This window comes from Pelmatolapia mariae, linkage group LG6, assembly GCF_036321145.2.
Source record: "Pelmatolapia mariae isolate MD_Pm_ZW linkage group LG6, Pm_UMD_F_2, whole genome shotgun sequence".
Lineage (NCBI taxonomy): Eukaryota > Metazoa > Chordata > Actinopteri > Cichliformes > Cichlidae > Pelmatolapia > Pelmatolapia mariae.
Window position 1 is genome coordinate 16,491,657 of NC_086232.1, and position 21,309 is coordinate 16,512,965.

A 21,309-nucleotide genomic window follows, 5' to 3' on the forward strand; every position below is an offset into this window, starting at 1 on the left:
GTAGCTGTGTGGCCTGGGCAGCAGAAATCCTGGCTAAAACAGGAATGAGATGTTATAGGCTCACTCCTTCCATTGCTAAAGGTAATTAGCGTGCAAAGCTGAAGAGCTATGATGACATAAGAAAAAAAAAACCCATAAGGCAATCACAGATAAGACTGTCACTTATTAACCAGGCAGGTAGGACACGAACTGTTAATGTGGATAAATACACGGAGATAATAAATCGGACAAAGTTCTTGATCACGCAGTAAATAATTAACACGGGTTGTGTAATTCGTGCCAGCAGAGAGCACGTTTTTCCATATTTTAAAATGTACATTTACCTGTTGCATTTATCCCATGCTATAAATGTCAATTTAATAAACTTTCTATGAAGTCCCCCACACATCCTCCTCTCCTCCTGGGCAATAGATGGCAATGTAAGACCAGGGGTCCCCTTTACCCACTACAGGACAGAGGAGAGGAGGAGTAAAAGGCAGGGCAAAAACATGTCACAGAGCTTTTAAGGACAGCCTGGCACCGACATTTCAGCACACACAGGCTGAGCAGACACACGGCACGAAAAATGGCAGTTTTAATTGGCAGTTACAGCACAACTGTACTCGGAGTTAGCATCTTTGTTGCTTTTCTGACCTACTTAACCTACAAGCTGCTGAGCGATTACCTGCACAAATGGTTTGAGATGAAGCCGATCCCTGAGCTGGGAACCACTTACCCCTTCATTGGGAATGCTCTGCAGTTCAAAAACAATGCGGGCGGTAAGGAAGCAAGCAACGTGATCATTTAAAGTACTCAAAGTGATGAAGCACATTGAGTTTCTCATGATCTTTGTACCCAACATCTTTATTTTTCTCTTTAAGACTTCTTTCGTCAAATTCAGGATTTTACCTGGGAGTTCCGAGATAAGCCGCTGTTTAAACTCTGGGTCGGGCCGGTCCCCTTTGTGGTTCTGTATCATGCTGAGACAGTTGAGGTAAGCGGACTGACTCCTGTCCAAAATACAGAGTGGATGCAGCACGTCTTATACTGTAAATATGCCTGTGATGAGTAAGCCCATGGATAATTTCCATCCCCGTTCAGTGATGCGAAGCAGGTAAACAAACCACACATGTCACTGAAGTGGAAGCTGCACTGTCGTTACAGATGGATTGGATGAGATCCCGTTGAAGTCTTTGAGATCAGCTAAGCAGTCTGTGATGACATCTTAGGATGTCTTTGCACTTTTATACAGTGCAGGATACAGAATTCCTGCCACCCACCACTCAAACATTAAGCTGAAGTCAGTTACTCCTCTTAGCACAAGTTCCTCATGTTCCTTAAAGAGGTTACAATCTGTCCCACCTAAACTGTATGCGTAACTTGTTTTCATCATACATCTAGATAAGATAATGGATGAAGGTGGATGCTTGCAGGGTCAGTCTGAGTGAATCATTTCTTTCACCCTGTGACGACAGGGACTGTTGGAACATAACATGCTTGATTGTGCAGTAAAGATTTCTTTAAGTAAACAACTTTTTGCCTCAAATATTACTCATGACATGTTTCTGTCTACTTTTTCTTTAAGCCGGTTCTGACTAACAGCATTCACATGGAGAAAGCTTTTGCATACAAGTTTCTGCATCCTTGGCTGGGAACTGGTCTGCTTACTAGGTATAACTGTGGCATAGCAAACATCCCATCTGTCCATCAGGAAAGAGCAAAAGATTTAGATAGTTCATATATCAAAACTTGAGCTAAGACTATGCACAAAACAAAAAGAAGCTCCCATCTACAGTATTATTATTGCAAATCAAATAATATAAAGTGCATAACGCCTTCTTATCTTTGATCAGCACTGGGACCAAGTGGCGTCAGCGGAGGAAGATGCTGACGCCCACCTTTCACTTCTCCATCCTGGAGGACTTCTTGGAAGTGATGAACGAGCAGGCCGAGATTCTGGTGGAGAAGTTGGAAAACCATGCAGGGAAGGGTCCATTCAACTGCTTCAGTCTCATCACCCTCTGTGCTCTCGACATTATCTGCGGTAAGCAGAATGTGCAAATCTGGGACAACTTAAAGGAAAACCCTGCGTTAAGGTGATACGCATCCAGAATGGAGCAGATTCAGCATGGCATGGTTTCTCCTTCCAAAACATATTCTCTCATTAGAATTGGTAATGGTAGGGATTAGCAGTGAGACCATTCATCCACTCATGCAGTCTAATTGGGTTGAAATGATGAGTGGGTCTCGGTCGCATTTTTTGAGCCCTCATGCATTATGTCATTCTGGAAGAGACAAGTCCAGTCGTCAAATGATGATGATGATGTCCCAGAACGACTCTAGATTAATTTTTCTCTATAAGGTGGAAGGCGAATCCAATCCAGTGAAATATCTGCAACGACATAACGGAGACACCAGATCCCTTTACTGTAGGGGTTGAACTGTAAAGGTTTTTCCTTTAATTTGTCAACCCTTTAAGTTGGATAAACTTTTGACCCTTTTTGTGCTTAACAAATGCAGGTATACAAAATAAATAATTAGAAAAAGGGCGTTTTATATTTATATACCCTTAATTTCTTGACAGAAACTGCAATGGGAAAGAAAATTTATGCACAGAGTAACTCTGATTCGGAGTATGTTAGGAGCGTGTACAGGTGAGTTACTGCTTTTATCATTCTAATGCAAATTATAGTAGAAGAAAAAGATCTAATCTGCTGTCTTTCTCTTTATTCTCAGAATGAGCGACATTGTCAGTCGCAGACAGCGGTCACCTTGGTTATGGCCTGATTTCATTTACACTTACTTTAGTGAAGGCCGCGACCACGACAAAACACTCAAGGTCCTCCACTCCTTTACATACAAAGTGAGTAATGGAGCCGGTCGCTTTTCCACGTTGCGCGATCATGCAGAAATCATGAAGAAGCATCTCTTCTTCTCTTCCCATTTATTTTCAGGTGATCCATGAAAGAGCTGAGAACATGTCCTGCAACGAGTCAGACAGCGAAAACGACCAAGGCAAGAGGAAACGACGGGCATTTCTGGACATGCTCCTGAGCACCACCTATGAAGACGGCAGCAAGATGAGCCACGAGGACATCCAGGAGGAAGTGGACACCTTTATGTTTCGGGTTGGTGGTTAAGCAATAAAAAGGAATACTTAAGGCTGCGCTTATTAATACATTTATATTACCCAAAAAACTGCACTTTGTGCCAATAAAGGATTTACTTTCTGAGATAATGATGTGAGCCTCTTCTGGGAGAATAATCCACATATCCTGTTTCAATAAAGGGTCTTTAAAAAAGTCTCTAATTAACTCTCTTTATTTGCAGGGCCATGATACTACAGCCGCCGCTATGAATTGGGCTCTCCACCTGCTGGGCTCGCACCCTGAGGTGCACAAGAAAGTTCAACAAGAGCTACAGGAGGTGTTCGGTAATAATAACAGGCTCTACTACTTTAATGGTGTTGTTTTGTTCCTGCCTGAGGGCTTTTTGACTCATCTTTGTTCAAACTCATTTGTTCTTTGTAAGGCACGGGGAGCTTTTTCAGGGATAAGAGCTGTGAACATACCTGCCAGAATACACAGACAAAAAGTGCAGCATAATAACTGTCTTTACCGATGGCCTTGTAACCATAGGCAACCAGGCTAATTTGTCCACAAGTAGAGAAGGATAATTTTGCCATATGGTCATCACTTATATTTCCAATGTAAACCCTATGCTACAGTCACACCTGGGGAAGCAGTGATTGGAGACAGTGGCATGACTTTTGTAGCTGTGTGCAGTGAACTTATAACCTTTTTGTCTTTGAAATGGTTGCTTTGAAGACGGGGACCAGGGTCAGTTGCTGTCTTCAGATTGACTGTGGCGCATTAAAATGGTGATAAAACAGCAATAACATGGAGCCAGTCTGCTATCACTGTGATTGTGACTGAATGGGGGCAAGTTAGCGATAACTTTCAATCTGTTTATGATAGTACAGCAATTTGCTGCAGTGAACCACCCAAATGTACATACACAGAAATTAATATTAAACAGAAACTGACATCAACCACTTATATTCAGATTACAGAAAGAACTGCATAGATCTAAAAAAGAATTAAAAAATTCAGATTTAACTACCGACATAGATGCAGCTTTTTATATAGGACTATAACAAGAACACAAACAACTGGTATCCAGTTGAGTCAAATCACAGATTGCAAAGAGATGCATCGCAGATGAGTTGCACTGACTGATACAGATTGATGCAATGTCCTCATGATCTGTCTGCATTTATAAATTCGGCCACAAATGTCTGCAAACCTTCACCAGCCCATAAGGGCTGATTCAGATCACAGTTATTTGGAGACAGGTCGACTCCCACCATGTGACCTGTGCAGTGACTTGGAATCAAAAGTGGTTGTTCTGAGATAGCTGGCCACTGCAAGTACGTGCAATTGGTTGTTAAAAGTGCAAAAAGTTACCAAAATCCTTGTAACCCCACCATATTTGCAAAGAGGCTACTATCCTATTTTTATCCTGTTGTGTCTGAGCTATTAGATTACCTTACCACACCTGGTTATATGATTAATTTGTTATGTTAATGATTGTTGGTTTATAGTCAAAAGGTTGATAACAATTATTGCTCTATAGAGAGTTACAGATCTTGAGTGCTGTCCTATTTACAGGTGATTTTTAGGATGTCTTAGATACTGTACTGTTGCACTTTTACCTACTGAAGCAGGGTAAGTATCAGTGTATCTCTAATCTGTGCTGTGGTGCTGTTTAATGTTCAAAGGTACATCTTCCCGGCCCACCAGCACTGACGACCTGAAGAAGCTCAAGTACCTGGAGTGTGTGATCAAGGAGGCTCTGAGGCTGTTTCCCTCTGTGCCTTTCTTTGCTCGTAGCCTCGGTGAAGACTGCTATATCAGTGAGTTAAAGATTAGATCGTTGGCACCTGAAACAAATGGCTCATTGATCTCAAACACCCGACGGTGCTGATACCTCTTCACAAAAAGGGAAGCCAGTCTTCCTCTGTTGTCGTGGCCATGTAACAGATGCATCTGAGTAATCGGTTTTGCCTGTTTTTGGTGTCATGAGTACTTATCTCAGCTGAAGTTGAGTTTTTTCTTCGTACTTTTAGATGGTTTCAAGGTTCCTAAAGGTGCAAACGCGATCATAATCACCTACTCTCTTCACCGTGATCCACGGTACTTCCCCGAGCCCGAAGAGTTCAGGCCTGAGCGTTTTCTGCCGGAGAATTCGGTGGGAAGGCCTGCCTATGCATACGTCCCCTTCTCAGCTGGACTCCGCAACTGTATAGGTAAGGACTTTTAAATTTATAGCCTCCACACGCGCTTCGCTGTGTGAGGTTTCCAAATAGGTGCGTCACGTCTTCATTTGTTTTATTGTCATTTTCTTTAGGCCAGCGTTTCGCACTCATGGAAGAAAAGGTGGTGCTGGCGGCTATTTTGAGGAACTTCACAGTCGAAGCCTGTCAGAAACGCGAAGACCTCCGCCCGGTTGGAGAGCTCATCCTACGACCAGAGAAGGGCATCGTGATCAAATTAGAAAAGAAGACGCCTCAAACGTCATCAAACTAACACCTGATGCAGCATCCTGAGGAATTTTCTCTGCATGGTTTTTATCTAATGACACATAACAAAGTGACATTTTTTAAAAATATTTTAGTAATTTTAGGAAATTCCTATTTTCTTAATGATAAATATTCATAAATACAGATGACAAAGGAATCCTGAAATGCTGTTTCCTGTGTTGTGTGTAGACACAGCACTGGTCCGTCTTTGAGCTGAATGATTCACAGGTCAGTGTGAGGAGGCTTAAAAAATCCTTGAAAGCAAAATATAAAGAAAGAGTTTTCCAAACTACTGTTTCTATAAGATTTACAGTATAGATTTACACCAAATTATAATTTACATTAATAAAAATGAACCGACGATTTCAAAACACGCAACTGATTAATAACTCGTGGAAAATGAGATAAACAGCTACTTAACTGGAGTCAGACACAGATCATTATTTTCTAGGTTACACGCATTTTACGAAAAAAATGAAAGCATTCATCTTGATTCCCAGCTGGGATAGGCTCCAGCCGCCCTGCACCCTGAATTGGATAAGTGTACGAGAATGGACAGATGGATGATTCACATCCACTATGCACTCTGCAAGAGTTTATACCCATGTATGAAACATTTCTGTTATTTTGTATGTGGCTGTGTAACATAGATAAATAGTATGGAGGATTAAAAACGTAACTTTTTAAATGTACATGCACACACATATATGTATATATATTTTGTTGTATCAGCTTGCAATGAAGTCCTGAATCACACCTTAAGATATTAATTACACTTACAATACAAACAAGATCTGTCTTTTGACTGTGCAGTGTTTCCAGTGCTATAGTAATTTTCAACCTTTAGCCATTGCGTTTTCTGTGGATTGACCCCCCTTTAAAAAAAAAAAAAGTTGCTGTCTTTATGTGTAGCTTTCATTTTCTTTACTTACCGAAAACCTACTATTCTTTTTCCAATAAAAAGTGTTGCTTAAACTGTGTTTTTCTGGGATCATTTCAAAGAGTCATTTGGACATACGAGAGATGCACATATGAAACGGTCAATTTCCACATCATCCATCAGCTCACAAGCCACATTCGTGCAACCAAGTCTGTAGCCTCGAGTCAAGCTGATGCTGTAGACTGCATGGAAACGGCCGACACAGCCACCGTCATGTAAGCGACGAATCTGACTGTGGGACTGAGATATTCTGCTTGATCATAGTTCTACTCACTCACAAGGCTGGCCTGCTCCAAAGTATACCCTTATGTATTGTTCTTGTGGACACTGATGTGAACCATAAATGTACAAAATGAAGATCATATTGAATTCATAACGAGTCCATAAACCTAACCAGGAAAGTGTTTACTGTGGTCAAAGAGAAAGTTAGCCTTGGGTCATTTTCTTATAGACTGCTATAAAACTAGATGATTCCCCCCCTCCTGTTGGTTACTGGTCAGGTTTAAGGTACTTCTGGGCTAAATCCATCTTTTGTATAGCGTTGTTGGTTCTGTCATTCCAGCTCTGAGCACACATTTCTAAAAACTTGTCCTTAAAACTTTTTCCTAAAACTTCTAAAACTCTCCTCGGTGTACTTTCAGGCTCATGACTATCAAGACCAAAACCCACTAAATCAGAATTGAGGTCAAAAAGGCTCCTTTGTAAGAATAGGTAATCACAGCATGATACAGTTACAAATGACCCCATTCATTATGTCATCGAATGATTTAGCAGGTGCGCCTGCAAGGGTCATTGCCTAACACCCAAATGACTTGACTGATGATGAATAGCATCTTCTTTCCCAATGCTATTTTTTGAATTATTGAGCACATCTCTAATCAATGAGCAGAGCTGAGGTGCCCGAGCTCTAAATGAAGCAGGAAGAGTTCATTTATCTGAGGATCTCTAATAAATGGCTGAGATAGAGGAGCTTTATGTGGGGCTCGAGTATAGATAGATTATAAGAGATGACTTTTCAGGACACCTTTATAACAATAACACATACATTTACTCAAACTGAGCTCATAATATGCAATAAATTAAAGTATCAAAACACTGTAATAAAACTATAAATAGAAAAGTATGTGATACATCATCATACAGTGTGATGTTGTTGAAGTTTGAAACCACATTGGTTGTAAAGACTGTCAAGATCAATTTACTCTTACAGTAGCCTCGAGCAACTGTTCACTTTATTGGGCATTTCTGTACAAAACACAGTAATTTTGGTATGATAGAAGACCTGCAAAGGGTGCAGAAGACTGACCCCATTAATCTGCTGAAGTAACCTCATCATGTACACCCTGGCTGCTTTTATTTTACAGCACACTGCAGTTACATAATAATTTCAACAACATTTCAGATTCTCGCTGTAAAGTCTTTGTGTTTTTTTCTCTGTGAACAACTTTTTTTTCCTGCTCTGCAGACGTAATGCTAACTCGGAGTAAGCCAAAGTTCAAATGTTTCTAAAGTGTGCAAAGGCAGGTTTGCTGAAGAGGGACAACAGACAGTTCAAAGTACATGTGCAGTTGCCAAAATAGCACAGGTTCATAACTGGGCCGTGCACGGGGTTGCATGATGAATTTGAGTGGTTGTGAGATGATTCACAAGACATAAAGAAACAAAATATGGCTAATTTGTAGGGGTTTTTTTCTGAGTTTTTGTCAGTCCTTTAAATATTGTTTCAGTTTGAGTTGCTGGTTAAACACAGACAGCTCACAGACAGAAAGGCCAGGAGTTTTTTTGTTGTTGTTGTAATACTGAGGTTAGAAGTCTGACAGCACCCTCCCACGTAACACTGAAAAGGCTTTTGGAGTGAATTGCAGTTACTTTGAATACTTTAAATGCAGAAACTGAAACAATCCAACCCTGTCATCAGACCTGTTAAACTGTGGATCAGAGTCTGAGAGCATCCTTCAGGACTGCTTTGCCCAAACAGACTGGGGTGTGTTCAAACTGCAGCCACTATGGAGAACTGCTCCGTCAACATACAGGACTACGCTGAATATGTGACTGGGTACATCAGCACCTGTGTTGACAATATTGTGCCCACTACACAAGTCAGAATGTTCCCCAACCAGAAGCCCTGGATCAACAGTCGGGTACGACACATGCTGAGTACTCGGTCGCTCGCATTTATATCAGGCAGTGAGATGGAGTACAAAGCTATGGACTGAGGAAAGCCATCACAGCGGCTAAGAGGGAGTACAGAGAGAAGCTGGATGACTTCTACTCTTCTGCTGACCCCAGGTGGATGTGGCAAGGCCTGCAGCACATCACAGAGTATAGGGTCACCACCAGCACCAGCACCATCAGCTCTACAGGCAGTCTTCTGGATGATCTCAATGCATTCTACACCCGCTTCGAGACCTCCCAGACCCTCCAGACCCCCCAGACCGCCCAGACCTCCCAGACCCTCCAGATCACCCAGACCTGCCAGAACCCCCAGACCCCCCACCCCCCGCCAGCGGTCACAATAGACCAGGTGCACAAAGCCCTGAGGAGAATCAACCCCCGCAAGGCAGCAGGACCGGACAACATCCCGGGACGGGCTCTTAAAGCATGTGCCAATGAGCTGGCGGAGGTTCTTATCTTCATCTTCAACCTCTCCCTCAGCCAGAACATTGTCCCCACATGCTTGAAGACCACAACCATCATCCCTCTCCCCAAGAAAAGCCCAGCCACCTGCCTGAAAGACTATAGACCAGTTGCACTCACTCCAATCATTGGGAAGTGTTTTGAGATAGTGGTGCTGGCCTACATCCAGAGCAACATCACAGACACTCTGGACCCCCTGCAGTATGCCTACCGGTCCAATAGGTCCACGTCAGACACCATCGCTGCTGCCCTTCACTATTCACTCTCCCACCTGGAAAACAAAGACTCATACATCAGCGTACTTTTTGTTGATTACAGCTCTGTTTTCAATACTGTCATCCCACACAAACTCACTCACAAGCTGGCAACACTCGGCCTGCACCCCACCCTATGTGACTGGTTACAGGACTTTTTGACTGGCAGGGCCCAGTCCGTCAGGATCGGCAACAGGACTTCAGCCAGCATTATTACAAACACTGGCATCCCACAAGGTTGCGTCCTCAGCCCCTTCCTCTACACCCTGTACACCCACGACTGTGTCGCCTCCAACAAAGACAACATCATTTTGAAGTTCCTGGACGACACTGCAGTGATCGGTCGCATCACTGGAGGGGACGAAGCGGCTTATAGGAGAGAGGTGGCCGGTCTGGTGTCATGGTGTGAGGACGAAAACCTCACCCTCAACACTGACAACACAAAGGAGATGATAGTGGACACGAGGAAGAAGAGGAAGCCTCACCCACCGCTGTCTATCCGGGGCCTTGAAGTGGAGATGGTGAGCAGCTTTAGGTACCTGGGCGTCTACATCTCTGAGGACCTCACCTGGACATTGAACACCACACAGCTGGTCAAGAAGGCTCAGCAGCGGCTGTATTTCCTGAGGAGGCTGAGGAAATTTGGTATGTCGGCCAAGATCCTCAGCAGGTTCTACAGCTGCATTGTGGAGAGCACCCTGACTAGCTGCATCACTGCATGGTACGGCAGCACTACTGCTATGGACCGCAAACGCCTGCAGAGAGTGATAACAACTGCGGAGAAGATCATCAGAACTCCGCTGCCCTCTCTGCAGAGATTCTACCATCGCAGAGTCCAGAGGAGAGCTGCCTCCATCCTCAAAGACCCCACACACCCCCAACATGGACTGTTCACACTTCTGCCCTCGAGACGAAGGTTCAGAAGTGTGAAATCCAGAACATCCAGACTCACTAACTCCTTCTTCCCCACTGCCATCAGACTCTTGAACAGCTGACACATTTTGAACAGTAATAATAATTTGTTTTGCACGTCTGGTCATCTTACATATTAAGCCAGCATATTAAGCTATAGCTCTTTTGCACACATCTGTTTCAAATCTCCACATTTTGTCTCCTTTTCTGTCTTTAGCTATTTATTTGTACTATTTGTATTTATATTTTCTATTTCTATTGTATATATTAATCTGTGGGTGGACAGTAAAGAAAGAATTTCATTGCACGAAGAAATACCTTTTCTCTTGTGACACATGACAATGAACACTTTGAATCTTTGAATCTTGAATCTTTAAACAAAAAATCCAAACCTCAGTGTGCAGTCAAACTTTCATGTCCTTAACTTTGAAATACATTCAGGTTACCATAACCTCAGTTAAAATACAGCAGGTCATGACCTCTTTAAAGGACTCCTGACATTGCTACATTTTGAGAGTCAACTGGAAAAAAAAACATCTCTTCAAATTCTCACCGTACAATGGTGTTGATATACTTAACATTATTTTTTAAAATCTGATTTTAATTTTGTGAACCTCTGAACATTTTTGTCAAGCCTCTTTGTTATTGTTGAATCATGAACTCTGATCTGAATTGAGGCAAGTGAGGCCTGTGGTTCTTCTTGTTCTGGGTACTATTGTGACCTCCTTGCTGAGTCATCTGTTGGAGCTGGAATCACAGACATTCCTGGGAAGGTTCACCATAGTTCCAAGTTTTCTCCATTTGTGGGTAAAGACCTTAGAAATGGCTTTCTAACCTTTTCCAGACTGATAGATGTCAATGACTTGGCATAATGTGTTGCTTTCTGAGACCTTATAGCCTACTTCACTTTGTCAGACAGTTTCTATTTAAGTGATTCCTGAATCAGCAGTTGTGGTAGCAATAATTAATAATGGAAATTCAGGAAGGTGGCAAATGTAAACCCCCCCCGAAACGAACGAACGAACGAACAAACGAACGAACCCATGATCCATCAGTTGCAATGAAAAACTCTGTGAGCTAACAATAAAAACAAAATAAAAGACTCCTATCACATTTCAATGTCAGCAAGCTTTATCCGAGATGTGCGTGTGCCTCATGGGGCTCTCTGACGAAATGAAATGAAACCAGAGGAGAAATGTGAAGACAGATTTTTTTCTCCCCTTTTCCTTTAAAATTCAGGTTTTGCTGAACGTGTTATGAAATCCTGCTACTTGACAGAGAAACACATCTGTACTGTATACTCCGAGGTCAGAGAGACCACACTGGTCATGAATACAGTGCAGTTCAAACTAACGCCCAGAGAGTGGCAGTAGTGTATGGTTTTTCTAGAGTGCAAAACAAAGACAAGGAGGAGTTGGTTCTGTGTGTGTGTGTGTGTGTGTGTGTGTGTGTGTGTCAGATAGAGAGAGAGAGAGAGAGCAACACACACAGCAGACTGTATCTACATTTTTTTCTGTATCACTGCCCAGCAGCTTCATGTCGATGTGACTGACAGCTGTCTTCAGCACATGTGCAGCCTGTGAGTTTCAGATTCTCTACATCCTTGTATTTGAATGACACGTTATAAATGTATGCAATGTTCCTTTAACAATCCTTAATTAGCACCATGTGTCCAATCTTAGCAACAGCCAACAGCGAAAGCCAGATGCAGAAAGACAATGCAGAAAAAAAAAAATCAAAATTCCGAATCATATTTAAATTAAAAACTCGAATGAAACTGATTTACATATGACAAGATCAATCTGTGTGTGAGACGAGCAGTGTCCCCCAAAGCTGCCAAATGGCTGTCGTGTTTGCAAATGGCACAAGGCATCGTAATCTCTCAACAGTCTCTCGTCTCCTTGATGTGGCAGACCTGAACTGACCTGCTTAAAACTCCTCTTAATCCTCGGGATTTTCTCAAGTTTAGAGTATAGCAATACAGAGTGACCTGCTGTCCAAATAAGGTTTCATTTTTCCACTTCCTATGACTCACAATATGCAGTCACAGTAATAGCATGAACAAACAGGCACTCTAGCAGGCTTAGATCACATATGTTTGCCAGGTGGTGCATTGCTGGTTAGGCTTCTGCTTCATTTGTGCCAGCTCCCTCATTTTGTCATGTTCTGTGATCCTTATAAGGTATCGTTTCGCATAGAACAAACAGCCAGAAATGAAATTTAAAGGTAAAATAGAGATTTAAAGGATCAAGCTTACAGCATTATACTTCCATCAAGAGACCAAAGGCGAATTAAGTGCAGCTGAAAAAAGTTCCAACATGTGCATGTTTCATTTTACTTTTTCACTCTTGTGTTATTTTATTTCTTGATCGGAAATTCCTCATCCTTTAAAAAAATGATTAATTCTTTTCTACAACAAACCTAACTTGACCTCACAGGAAGAAATTGGATTGGATCTGAGTGCCACAGACAGACTGTAAATGAAAAAGTAATACAGGGGCAGTTTTAGAAAAATGACAAAACTTAGAATGATGCTGGTGTAGTCTGAAAGAAAATCTGAACTAACCAGTTACCACTAATAAGGGTATTAAAAGCCATATCATTGAACGTTGAAAGGAAAATAGAAACACAGTTAATGTGCATAATCTGAGATTGGCAATGCATAAAAGATAAAATTTAAATATCTGAATTCCTGGTGATGTTATGCACCTGATCTACTGAAGCACAGACGCCTGGTTATACACAATGAATCCTTGTATTATTATGATTTCAAGTGCTTTCTTGTATGTTACCAATAAATCATTCATATGAGCCACAGACTACCAATTTAACCTTCAAGTATTTCATGCTAATTAAAGGACCCATTAAAAACAATGGAGTACTGTTGAGTGAAGCTTCACTCACTCCAGCACCAGTGTTGGGTTCCAAGGTTGTAGGGATATAAAGCTGTTTGTATCTAATCTTAAATTTTGCAGATATTCATTATACTAACTGTGTAAATGGAAAATCTGACTGACAAAAGGTGGGTTGGCTAAAACATGACGTTTTTTGTTGTCGATTTTGGCTCTGTTTGGGGTAACCCACATATTTAGCTTGCACTACTTTGCTAAAAGTATTCGCTCTTCTATCTGCACACTCAGTGGCTTGGATGCAGCTGCTCGGACATTCCATGAAGCTCTCTACGCACTGTTCTTGACTCTGCAGAAAGTTGTCAGCATCTGCCCACTATGCACCTCAGCATCCACCGACCCCGCTCTGTGATTTTATGTGGCCTACCACTTCGTGGGTAAGGTGCTGACGATCCCAATTGCTTCCACTTTGTTATAAAATCACTAACAGCTGACTGTGGAATATTTAGCAGCGACAAAATTTCACAACTTGCATTTGTTGCACAGGAGGCGTCCTGTCACAGTACCAGTGCTCCTGAGAGCAAATAATTCTTTCACAAATGTATGTAGAAACAGTCAGTTTTGATGTGGGGGAGTAGTGGCTCTACTCTGAGACAGAGACGCTAATTTCTGCAGTTCTTTCAGTCACTACCCAGAGTAGAGGAGTTTAAGCATTTGCCAGTTGAGAACCATGGCCTCTGACTTGGAGGTGCTAATTCAAATTCCCACTGCTTCACACTCAGCTGCTCATCTCTTGTTGAAGAGATGAGCAGAACAAACACACACAGCCAAGAGAACCACATCATCTGCAAATCTATAAATCAAATCTTTGACAAAGAACAGCCCAGGTGGAGACCAGCATCCACCATTGTGCCAAAAAATACAGCTAAAAACAAACCACAAGCAGTACAAACATTTGCCTCATGCTATGTTCAGGGCATGCTAATATGTGACAATGATGATGAGTACTTAATTTAATTAAGGATCTATAGCAAACATTAACCGATTAAATGGAGGAGTAGACAGTTTCTACCTTTTTATCTGTTTGTTGGGAGCAAAGGTAACACCTTTTTCCAGCTGACTGTTGGACAGTCACTTCAGCACTTCACTCCTAGTAGGGGCATTGCTCAGACTGGGCTTTACAATGCAGAAGCACCAGCTCTGTTTTTTCATGTGTGGCACGTGCAGGGCACGAGTCAGCCATCTCTGGTGCATCTCCAACGTTCTGCCAACTTTAAATCAAGGGAGTTCCCCTTCCAGATCATAACAATGATGATGATTACTTAATTTAATTTAGGATCTATGGCAAACATTAACTGATGAAATAATTGCATTTCTTAAAACTGCAATGGAAGAATTGGATCGTTTTGACTGGGGTCTTCTGAGACCCTACAACATTTTTATTTTTTAAGAAAAAGCACTAAACAAAACAGAAATGTGACACGACATCACTGGGAACAAACTGATTAAAGTTATTTCCATCTTTCATGTTGTAGTCCAGAGTTATTAAACTAAGGGTTCATGTCACTAGTTAAAGCAAAAAGTATTCTACCTATTATATTGAGTTGCTTTGCTTTTATCCCTAACTCTGCTCAGGACAATAGAAAAAGTTATAGTTAGGATGGTGAAGTATTTACATCTGCAATATCTTTCAGATCTCGCTGGCACACAAAGTCTGACCAGTGATGATGAGGAAAGGATGTGACAGCATCCCTAGATCTGTCCGAGCGCCATTCTGGAACTACATGACACACTGCGATTTCTTTTGGTTGCTTTCAGTCACTCTTCCATACACACACATGCCTGCACAAATGCACACATACACCACACCAGCACTTTCTTCTCAATCATCCTTGATTCCGCCAATTTTCACATCAAACGAATGCCCGCATTAGACAGTAAGTAATAATAAGCAATAAATAAGGATTGTGTTGCCCAGCGAGGAAAGATGCAGGGGGACGTGAAGGGAGAAAAAGCTGAAAAGGAATCAAGTGAAATCTGATTGATGGGAAAGCAAATAAGATATCAGACTGAGTAAAAGCGACAGATTGGCTGTCTAGAAGAAGGACAAACTGAAAATGGAGATCAGTGAGAAGCAATGATCAGACAGCTCAGAAAATATACCGAAACTATCAGCCAAGGATATCAGTGTCGCTACACAGAAGGCATTCTTCCATGTTAAAATAAACCCCAGTGCCCGCTAACTCACCGTTCGCACAGAAATGTGAGGGGTAGGTAGCCACCAACTTTGAGGTGCACCGGTGCACAATGCTCAAGGCACCACAGCCACGCATTCTTCACTTCCTTTGAAGTACACCAGTACTTAATCTCACTGCTAAATTGTTTGAAATGTGGGTCATGGCTCCAATTTTACTACAGTGGGGGTAAGACTTAAAAGCCATCCACAGCTCAGTATATCAGTCCCTTTTGTACCTTGACTCCAAAATAATCTCTCTATATTCATTTCTCATTAATCACAAGAGTTTCTGGACATGCTCATGATTAAGTTTCAATTATAGGAAGCTCAGGGTAAACAAAGGTGTTGGATTGGGGTCAAAACAATTTGCAGAAACTGCTGATGAGAAGTCCAAAGAAGGATTAGCCGTAAATGGATGTTTGAGCAACTGAATGTTAACTATCTAGACTTTTACTTGTTCTTCTTCTTCTAATTCTGCATATCCGTGTGTTAGACTGTGCTTTTGAAAGCAGTGACTTTCTAAAAACTGTATTTGGTCATTATTATTATTATCATTTAAGCTTGCTGAGTTTTTATTATTCATCAAGGAATTAATCCTTTTGCACTCCACAGCTTTCCCCCCCACAGCACATATTCTCTCACATGATCTGACAACGCTCCAAAGAACTTCATGCCAGGAATGTTTGGTTTTGTCAGGCTTCAAATCTCCCTACAAATAGTGAGTGGGGTTGAGATCAGGTGGCTGTGGAGGAAATTCTATAACCGCTTTGGCCTTCAAGTAGTTCATGCAAAGCTTTGAAGTGTGTTTGGAGTCGGTTTCCCTACCAACAGTGCAGTATGTCTCTGAAAAATGAAGTGCTATTTCACCACGGCCAGTGTGGAGCTAATTCAGTAAAGGTAACCAACACCAGTGAAGGTAAAACACCCCCCAGACCTGAATATTTCCCCCGCCATGTTTCACTGTAGTTTTGATACGCTGAGGTATCATTCTTAGTTATGTTCATCCCCTCTCATTCGCCATTCTTCTTCTGTTGCTGCCAGAATTCCTTATTCCTTCCCAATAACTAGACTGGGACCTTTTCCCCGGCCATCCACTGTGAAATGTATTTGTTGAGGCCAGTTCATGGTTTTCACAGACGTGTGAGGTGACTTTGAGTGTAGATTCCATTTACAACCTTGCTCCAGGTCTGCTATAGTAGATCTGTTGCATTGCCCCTCTCATTTAAAAAAGAAAAACACAAAACATCCACTGTGGACGTTCTTTTGGAAGTCTGACCAAGAAATTATAGCATCTCATTACAGATGCAGAGAGGTGTGCCAGGTGCTAAGAAAAAGCCCACAACTGTATTTTGTTGACACCCTATCTCAAGCACAGTGGTTGATATTTAACAGTCAAAGTTGCTTGGCACCGACTACTTTAATTACAACTCTTTAACAAATGAATAACGAAGATGTGAATTAAGGCCAAATTTCCTCAATCCTCTATGTGTTCTTGGTGACCGTGCAGTCGGCCTGCTTGAAGTGTAATCGCACTATGTGCTTAATATTTTCAGGCTGCATGCAGAGACGTGTGCATGGACTCAAAGAGAAAGCAAAATAACCCCTTACAGTTCCTTGCAGACATGTAAATATGAAAGCATGAATTGACCTTTAGCCCACCCTAAGTATTTGGCTTTGTTTTCCTTCAAGTAGTGCGACATTACTTCCACTCTGAGACCACGACTGGATTCTTGATGTATTATACAGCAAATTCTGTACTTGTTTATTTCTCTTATGGTGGAGAGGAACGTTTGTGTTCAAGAATTGCTTTATTCTACCATTTATTCTACTAATACTATTTATTCTACTTCTAACAATAAAGAGGAAGTTACTCAGCTCGTGAGGCACTGTTTCTCATGTAGCTCTGTTTATAGTCAAACCCTTTGCTTTGTTATTTGAGAGACTGTCTTGAGATTATTCTTTGTGTATTCTTTGTGAGTTTTAATTTGAGTCTTTATCCTGATGCTCAGTTAATACAAGAAGGGATCCAACTCTACTTTTGACCTTTTGTAAAACAATGCTATTGTGTATATCTGCAGGTGTAATTGTTGGCTATTAAAATAAACTTAGTTCGCTTTACATTTTGTTAGGTCAAACACACACATACACACACAGAAATAGACCCACACACAACTGAAACTCTGTTTTATTAAGGTGCTGGAACACAAAGACAGAGAATTGCTTCAGTGCCGTCTCTGAATCTCAGAAATGTTCATTATCATTAAAACATATGTATTTTCCATATTCATCGTAATGTTAAACACATGCTAAGCAGGTTTTTCATATATAAAAAATGATCACGGTTGTGTTGAAATTGTTACAACAACAGCTCAGTTGTGCGATTATTAGTCAAGTCATCAATTTGGCTCAAGCTGAACACAGAAGAGGATAAACACTGATAAGTGACCTCTCTGCAGGTTATCTCTAATCCAGTGGAAAAGAAAAGAGTGTTTTTTTTTTTATTTTTTATTTATTTATTTTTTTTTTTTTACACCTTATCAAGTTCTCCAAGACTGGTTTCGTCACGAGCTCCTGAGGTTTTTCCAGTGGGACACGTGCACACACACAAAAAAGAGGAACGAATGGCATGAAGTGCAAGCAGATGGATGGCGTGGCATCGAAAATTGCTCCACACCAAAGCAGCGTGCGATTACCATTTTCAGAGTGAAGGAGTGTGCGGAGAAGCAAAGCAGCAGAATTATTAGCAGAGCCTAAAATGCACAAGAGGACCGAGGCTAAAGCGCCACAAAGGTTAAAGCAGGACTTAATCCTTATCGGCTTTAGCTCCATATATGCTGAAGACTTTTAGTGACCATTCAACTATCAACTACCCCCCTCTCTTCAACACACTCTTGTCCAAAATGTAAACACATTCTCCAAAGATGGAAATTAAAAATTTTGCTTCAGGGTCCTTTTTAACCAGTGGCTTTGTTTCCTTGCTAAGCAATTTGTTTTCCTTTCATTAAAGCTCAAATTAGAATAACTGCTCTCATGCTTGACTTCTTGTCCTCCAGCTCCTTCACTGTCTGTTGAACTTTCTTATTTGTGGCCTGTGCTGGACCTTGGAAAAAAATATTCAGCTCCATTTGAACATTGAGAAATTACACCATAATTTGATATTAATAAATTCATCTAAGTTCAGTTTTGCATTTATTTGAACTGTCAGTTTGGAAAGGAAAACCTCACAGTACATCATGGAGAGGCTGGTGAGTGACGTGTGACGCAGCAACAAAAGACAGCAGAGAAATATTTAGTCTGGGAGTCAAATTCGGCCAGATGAGCTCTGTTTATTTGGATTGAAACAGATTTGTGTATAATTGTCACTCATGCTTAATTTGCTGGACTAAATCAGACCATCTGCTTGACTTATAGAAGATGAGATAATGCGTCAGCTTATCCTATATTTTAAATCAAAACAGTTAAAGGGTACTCATATTTCGGTTACCTACATTAATTACAGTTAAATAGGCCTGAGATGATAATGAGTAGAGGTATCTGGCTCCTCATATTAGGTGGAATAATATTCCACCTAAATAAATACATACGCTGTTTTACCTCGTGTCCATCTCGATTTCTCATCCTAGCTCTCTTGCTCCAACCACCTAACCATAAAAGGCGATACTTTCCAGCGCTTCACAAATCAAAGTCAGGCAATCGCTTCTATTGCACATTAACAGCTACAATGACAAGGTCATGGTGTGATTATCAAGCATTTATCTCTGCTAACTGTCAGTTGTTAGTCCTTTGGTAAATAACTGCGTAATGGAGATTACTGCTGAATTGACTCTCTGGAGAAAGCACTCTTAAAAAAAAGAAAAGGAAAAAAAAGAAAGAAATTGCTTTCATTGTTCACCTTTCTGAATAAATAAAGGCTCTAATAAAAATATTCATTACCTTGATTCAGCTGAACATAATTGCATTCATCTGGCAGAAAACTGCTACAGCAGTTATTATACAAAATAGATATAATTAGGTAAAAAGAGACCCCTGTTATCTAATCAGAAATGGGACTTTTTGTTGGAGCTTGTCACAGATATAATGGCTCACACAAGATATTAATAAAGTCACAATTAAAGGAAGGCATGTCCTAATATTTTTTTCACATAGTTTTTTTTTTTAAAAGCCGAATTAATTGGTTATTTGACAATGCTGTAGTTTGACTTTTTAAGATGCCACAGTTAAAGAAAAAAAAACCTGCCAGTGTTTAATGTTGCCACCAGTGAACGCCCGCAACCTAAATGAGGAGGATGCCAAGGCTTTGTCCCTATGACCTTTTCCCTTGTTCTGGAGTTGTCCTCGCTTTGATGTGGCCATTTGTAAAGACATAACAGTGATGAATTAATTCAGTCCTGTATAGGATGCCACTGACCGGGTATAAAGTGCCTTGCACAAGGCCTAAAGTTGTTGCTTGTGTCATATATAGAGAATCAAGACTCTCATTTTACTGAATATATTATATTTTATATATGCATGTTATTCAGTTTTTTATGCCTAATAACCCATCATCAGAAAGCGACAGTACTATTTCTGAAAATATCAGTACTGTGCAAATGCACTAAAATTTCTTTAAGAGTTTTGGTTAAAAAAAACAAAAGCAAGTACATGATGTACCTGCTGCCTGGAGGATTATTGTAAAGATTTAAAGTAATAAAAATGTTTAATATGTTTTTGCTTTGGGATTTTTGAGTGTTTACTGATTGCAAAATGTTCACTTTTATTCCTTTGAAGTATTTTAAGTTTTCATAAAGTCGTTATCATTGTGTGGACCTTATGAGGTATCCTTGACATTAATCAAATTTAGTTCTGACTACATGGACAGTGATGAATGTATATGAAGCCATATTAGTCTCATTCATCCTCATTAATGCTTTGCAGTCTTGATTTTTTCCCTATAGGCTATACTTGTCTTCCTTTGCACAGCTCACACTGCAGAGGGTATATTGGGTGAGGGTATATTTTCAAATTTCAGCTTACCCTTCCATATGAAACATATTTGTATCAGATTTTTCATAGTGATTTGTAATCTCTTTACATTGATAGCTAGAAGCTGCAGTCAGGAGTCATGTGGCTTTTAAGCAAAAACATCTGTTTGTGGTGATGGGTGACTCCACACGGTTTTCAGTTTTACGATCCTTGCAGTTTTGAATGACTACATCGCATGAGCCCATGGACATGGATCTGACTGATGTCTCCCAGTTATAAATATGTGCAGAACAAAAGATTATGTGAAAATGGGCTTTCAAACATAATAACTGAGATTATCCTGCTGACTCCTTTGACGTCACAACTTCTAACCTTTCAGGAACTTGCACAATCCAATGTGACACCAATCAAAACATCAGTGGAGACAGGCACGCACACTAAGATTATCTTGCCTTGCTGATAAATAGCTTTGACTCTCAGCCTCCACTATTGTAAAAATGCACAGCCCAGGATGCTTTACACCTCCTGTATATAATAAAAGTTTGTGTTGTGGTACCTTAATCTTAGCGATTTAAATGGTAAAAAAAGCAGTGGAATAAATTCTGTCAAATATTACATTGAGTATCTTGTAAAATTAATGCTTACTTCCTGAAAATTGTAGTTAGTTTCTCATATACAGTCATCAGCCACTTCATTAGGTACACCTGTTCAACTGCTCAATAATGGAATTATCTAATCACTTGGCAGGAGCTCAGGTTTTAGATGATATACTGAAGTTCAAAGTAAGCATCAGAATGGGGAAGAAAAAGAAAGAAACTCCTGTCAACCAAGAATGAGAAACAGTTGGTAAAATTTACATGGGCTTATGAAAACTTGACAATAAATGATTGGAAAAATGTTCTGTGGTCTGAAGACCGTAGATCAGATGTTCCACTGAAACATTCTGGTAGTAGGCTTAG

At 40.7% G+C, this 21,309-nt stretch overlaps 1 protein-coding gene across 1 annotated transcript; it reads left to right on the forward strand.

Moving 5' to 3' along the window:
• The first annotated feature begins 475 nt into the window (after nucleotides 1-475).
• LOC134628508 (cytochrome P450 4V2) lies at nucleotides 476-6,512 on the forward strand. Its single transcript, XM_063475198.1, has 11 exons — nucleotides 476-758; nucleotides 861-973; nucleotides 1,565-1,650; nucleotides 1,833-2,023; nucleotides 2,564-2,633; nucleotides 2,716-2,842; nucleotides 2,934-3,107; nucleotides 3,310-3,412; nucleotides 4,760-4,894; nucleotides 5,108-5,287; nucleotides 5,389-6,512. Exons 1-11 carry the CDS (start codon nucleotides 566-568, stop codon nucleotides 5,565-5,567), a joined length of 1,551 nt encoding a protein of 516 aa, XP_063331268.1. The 5' UTR covers nucleotides 476-565; the 3' UTR covers nucleotides 5,568-6,512.
• Nucleotides 6,513-21,309: the final 14,797 nt, after the last annotated feature.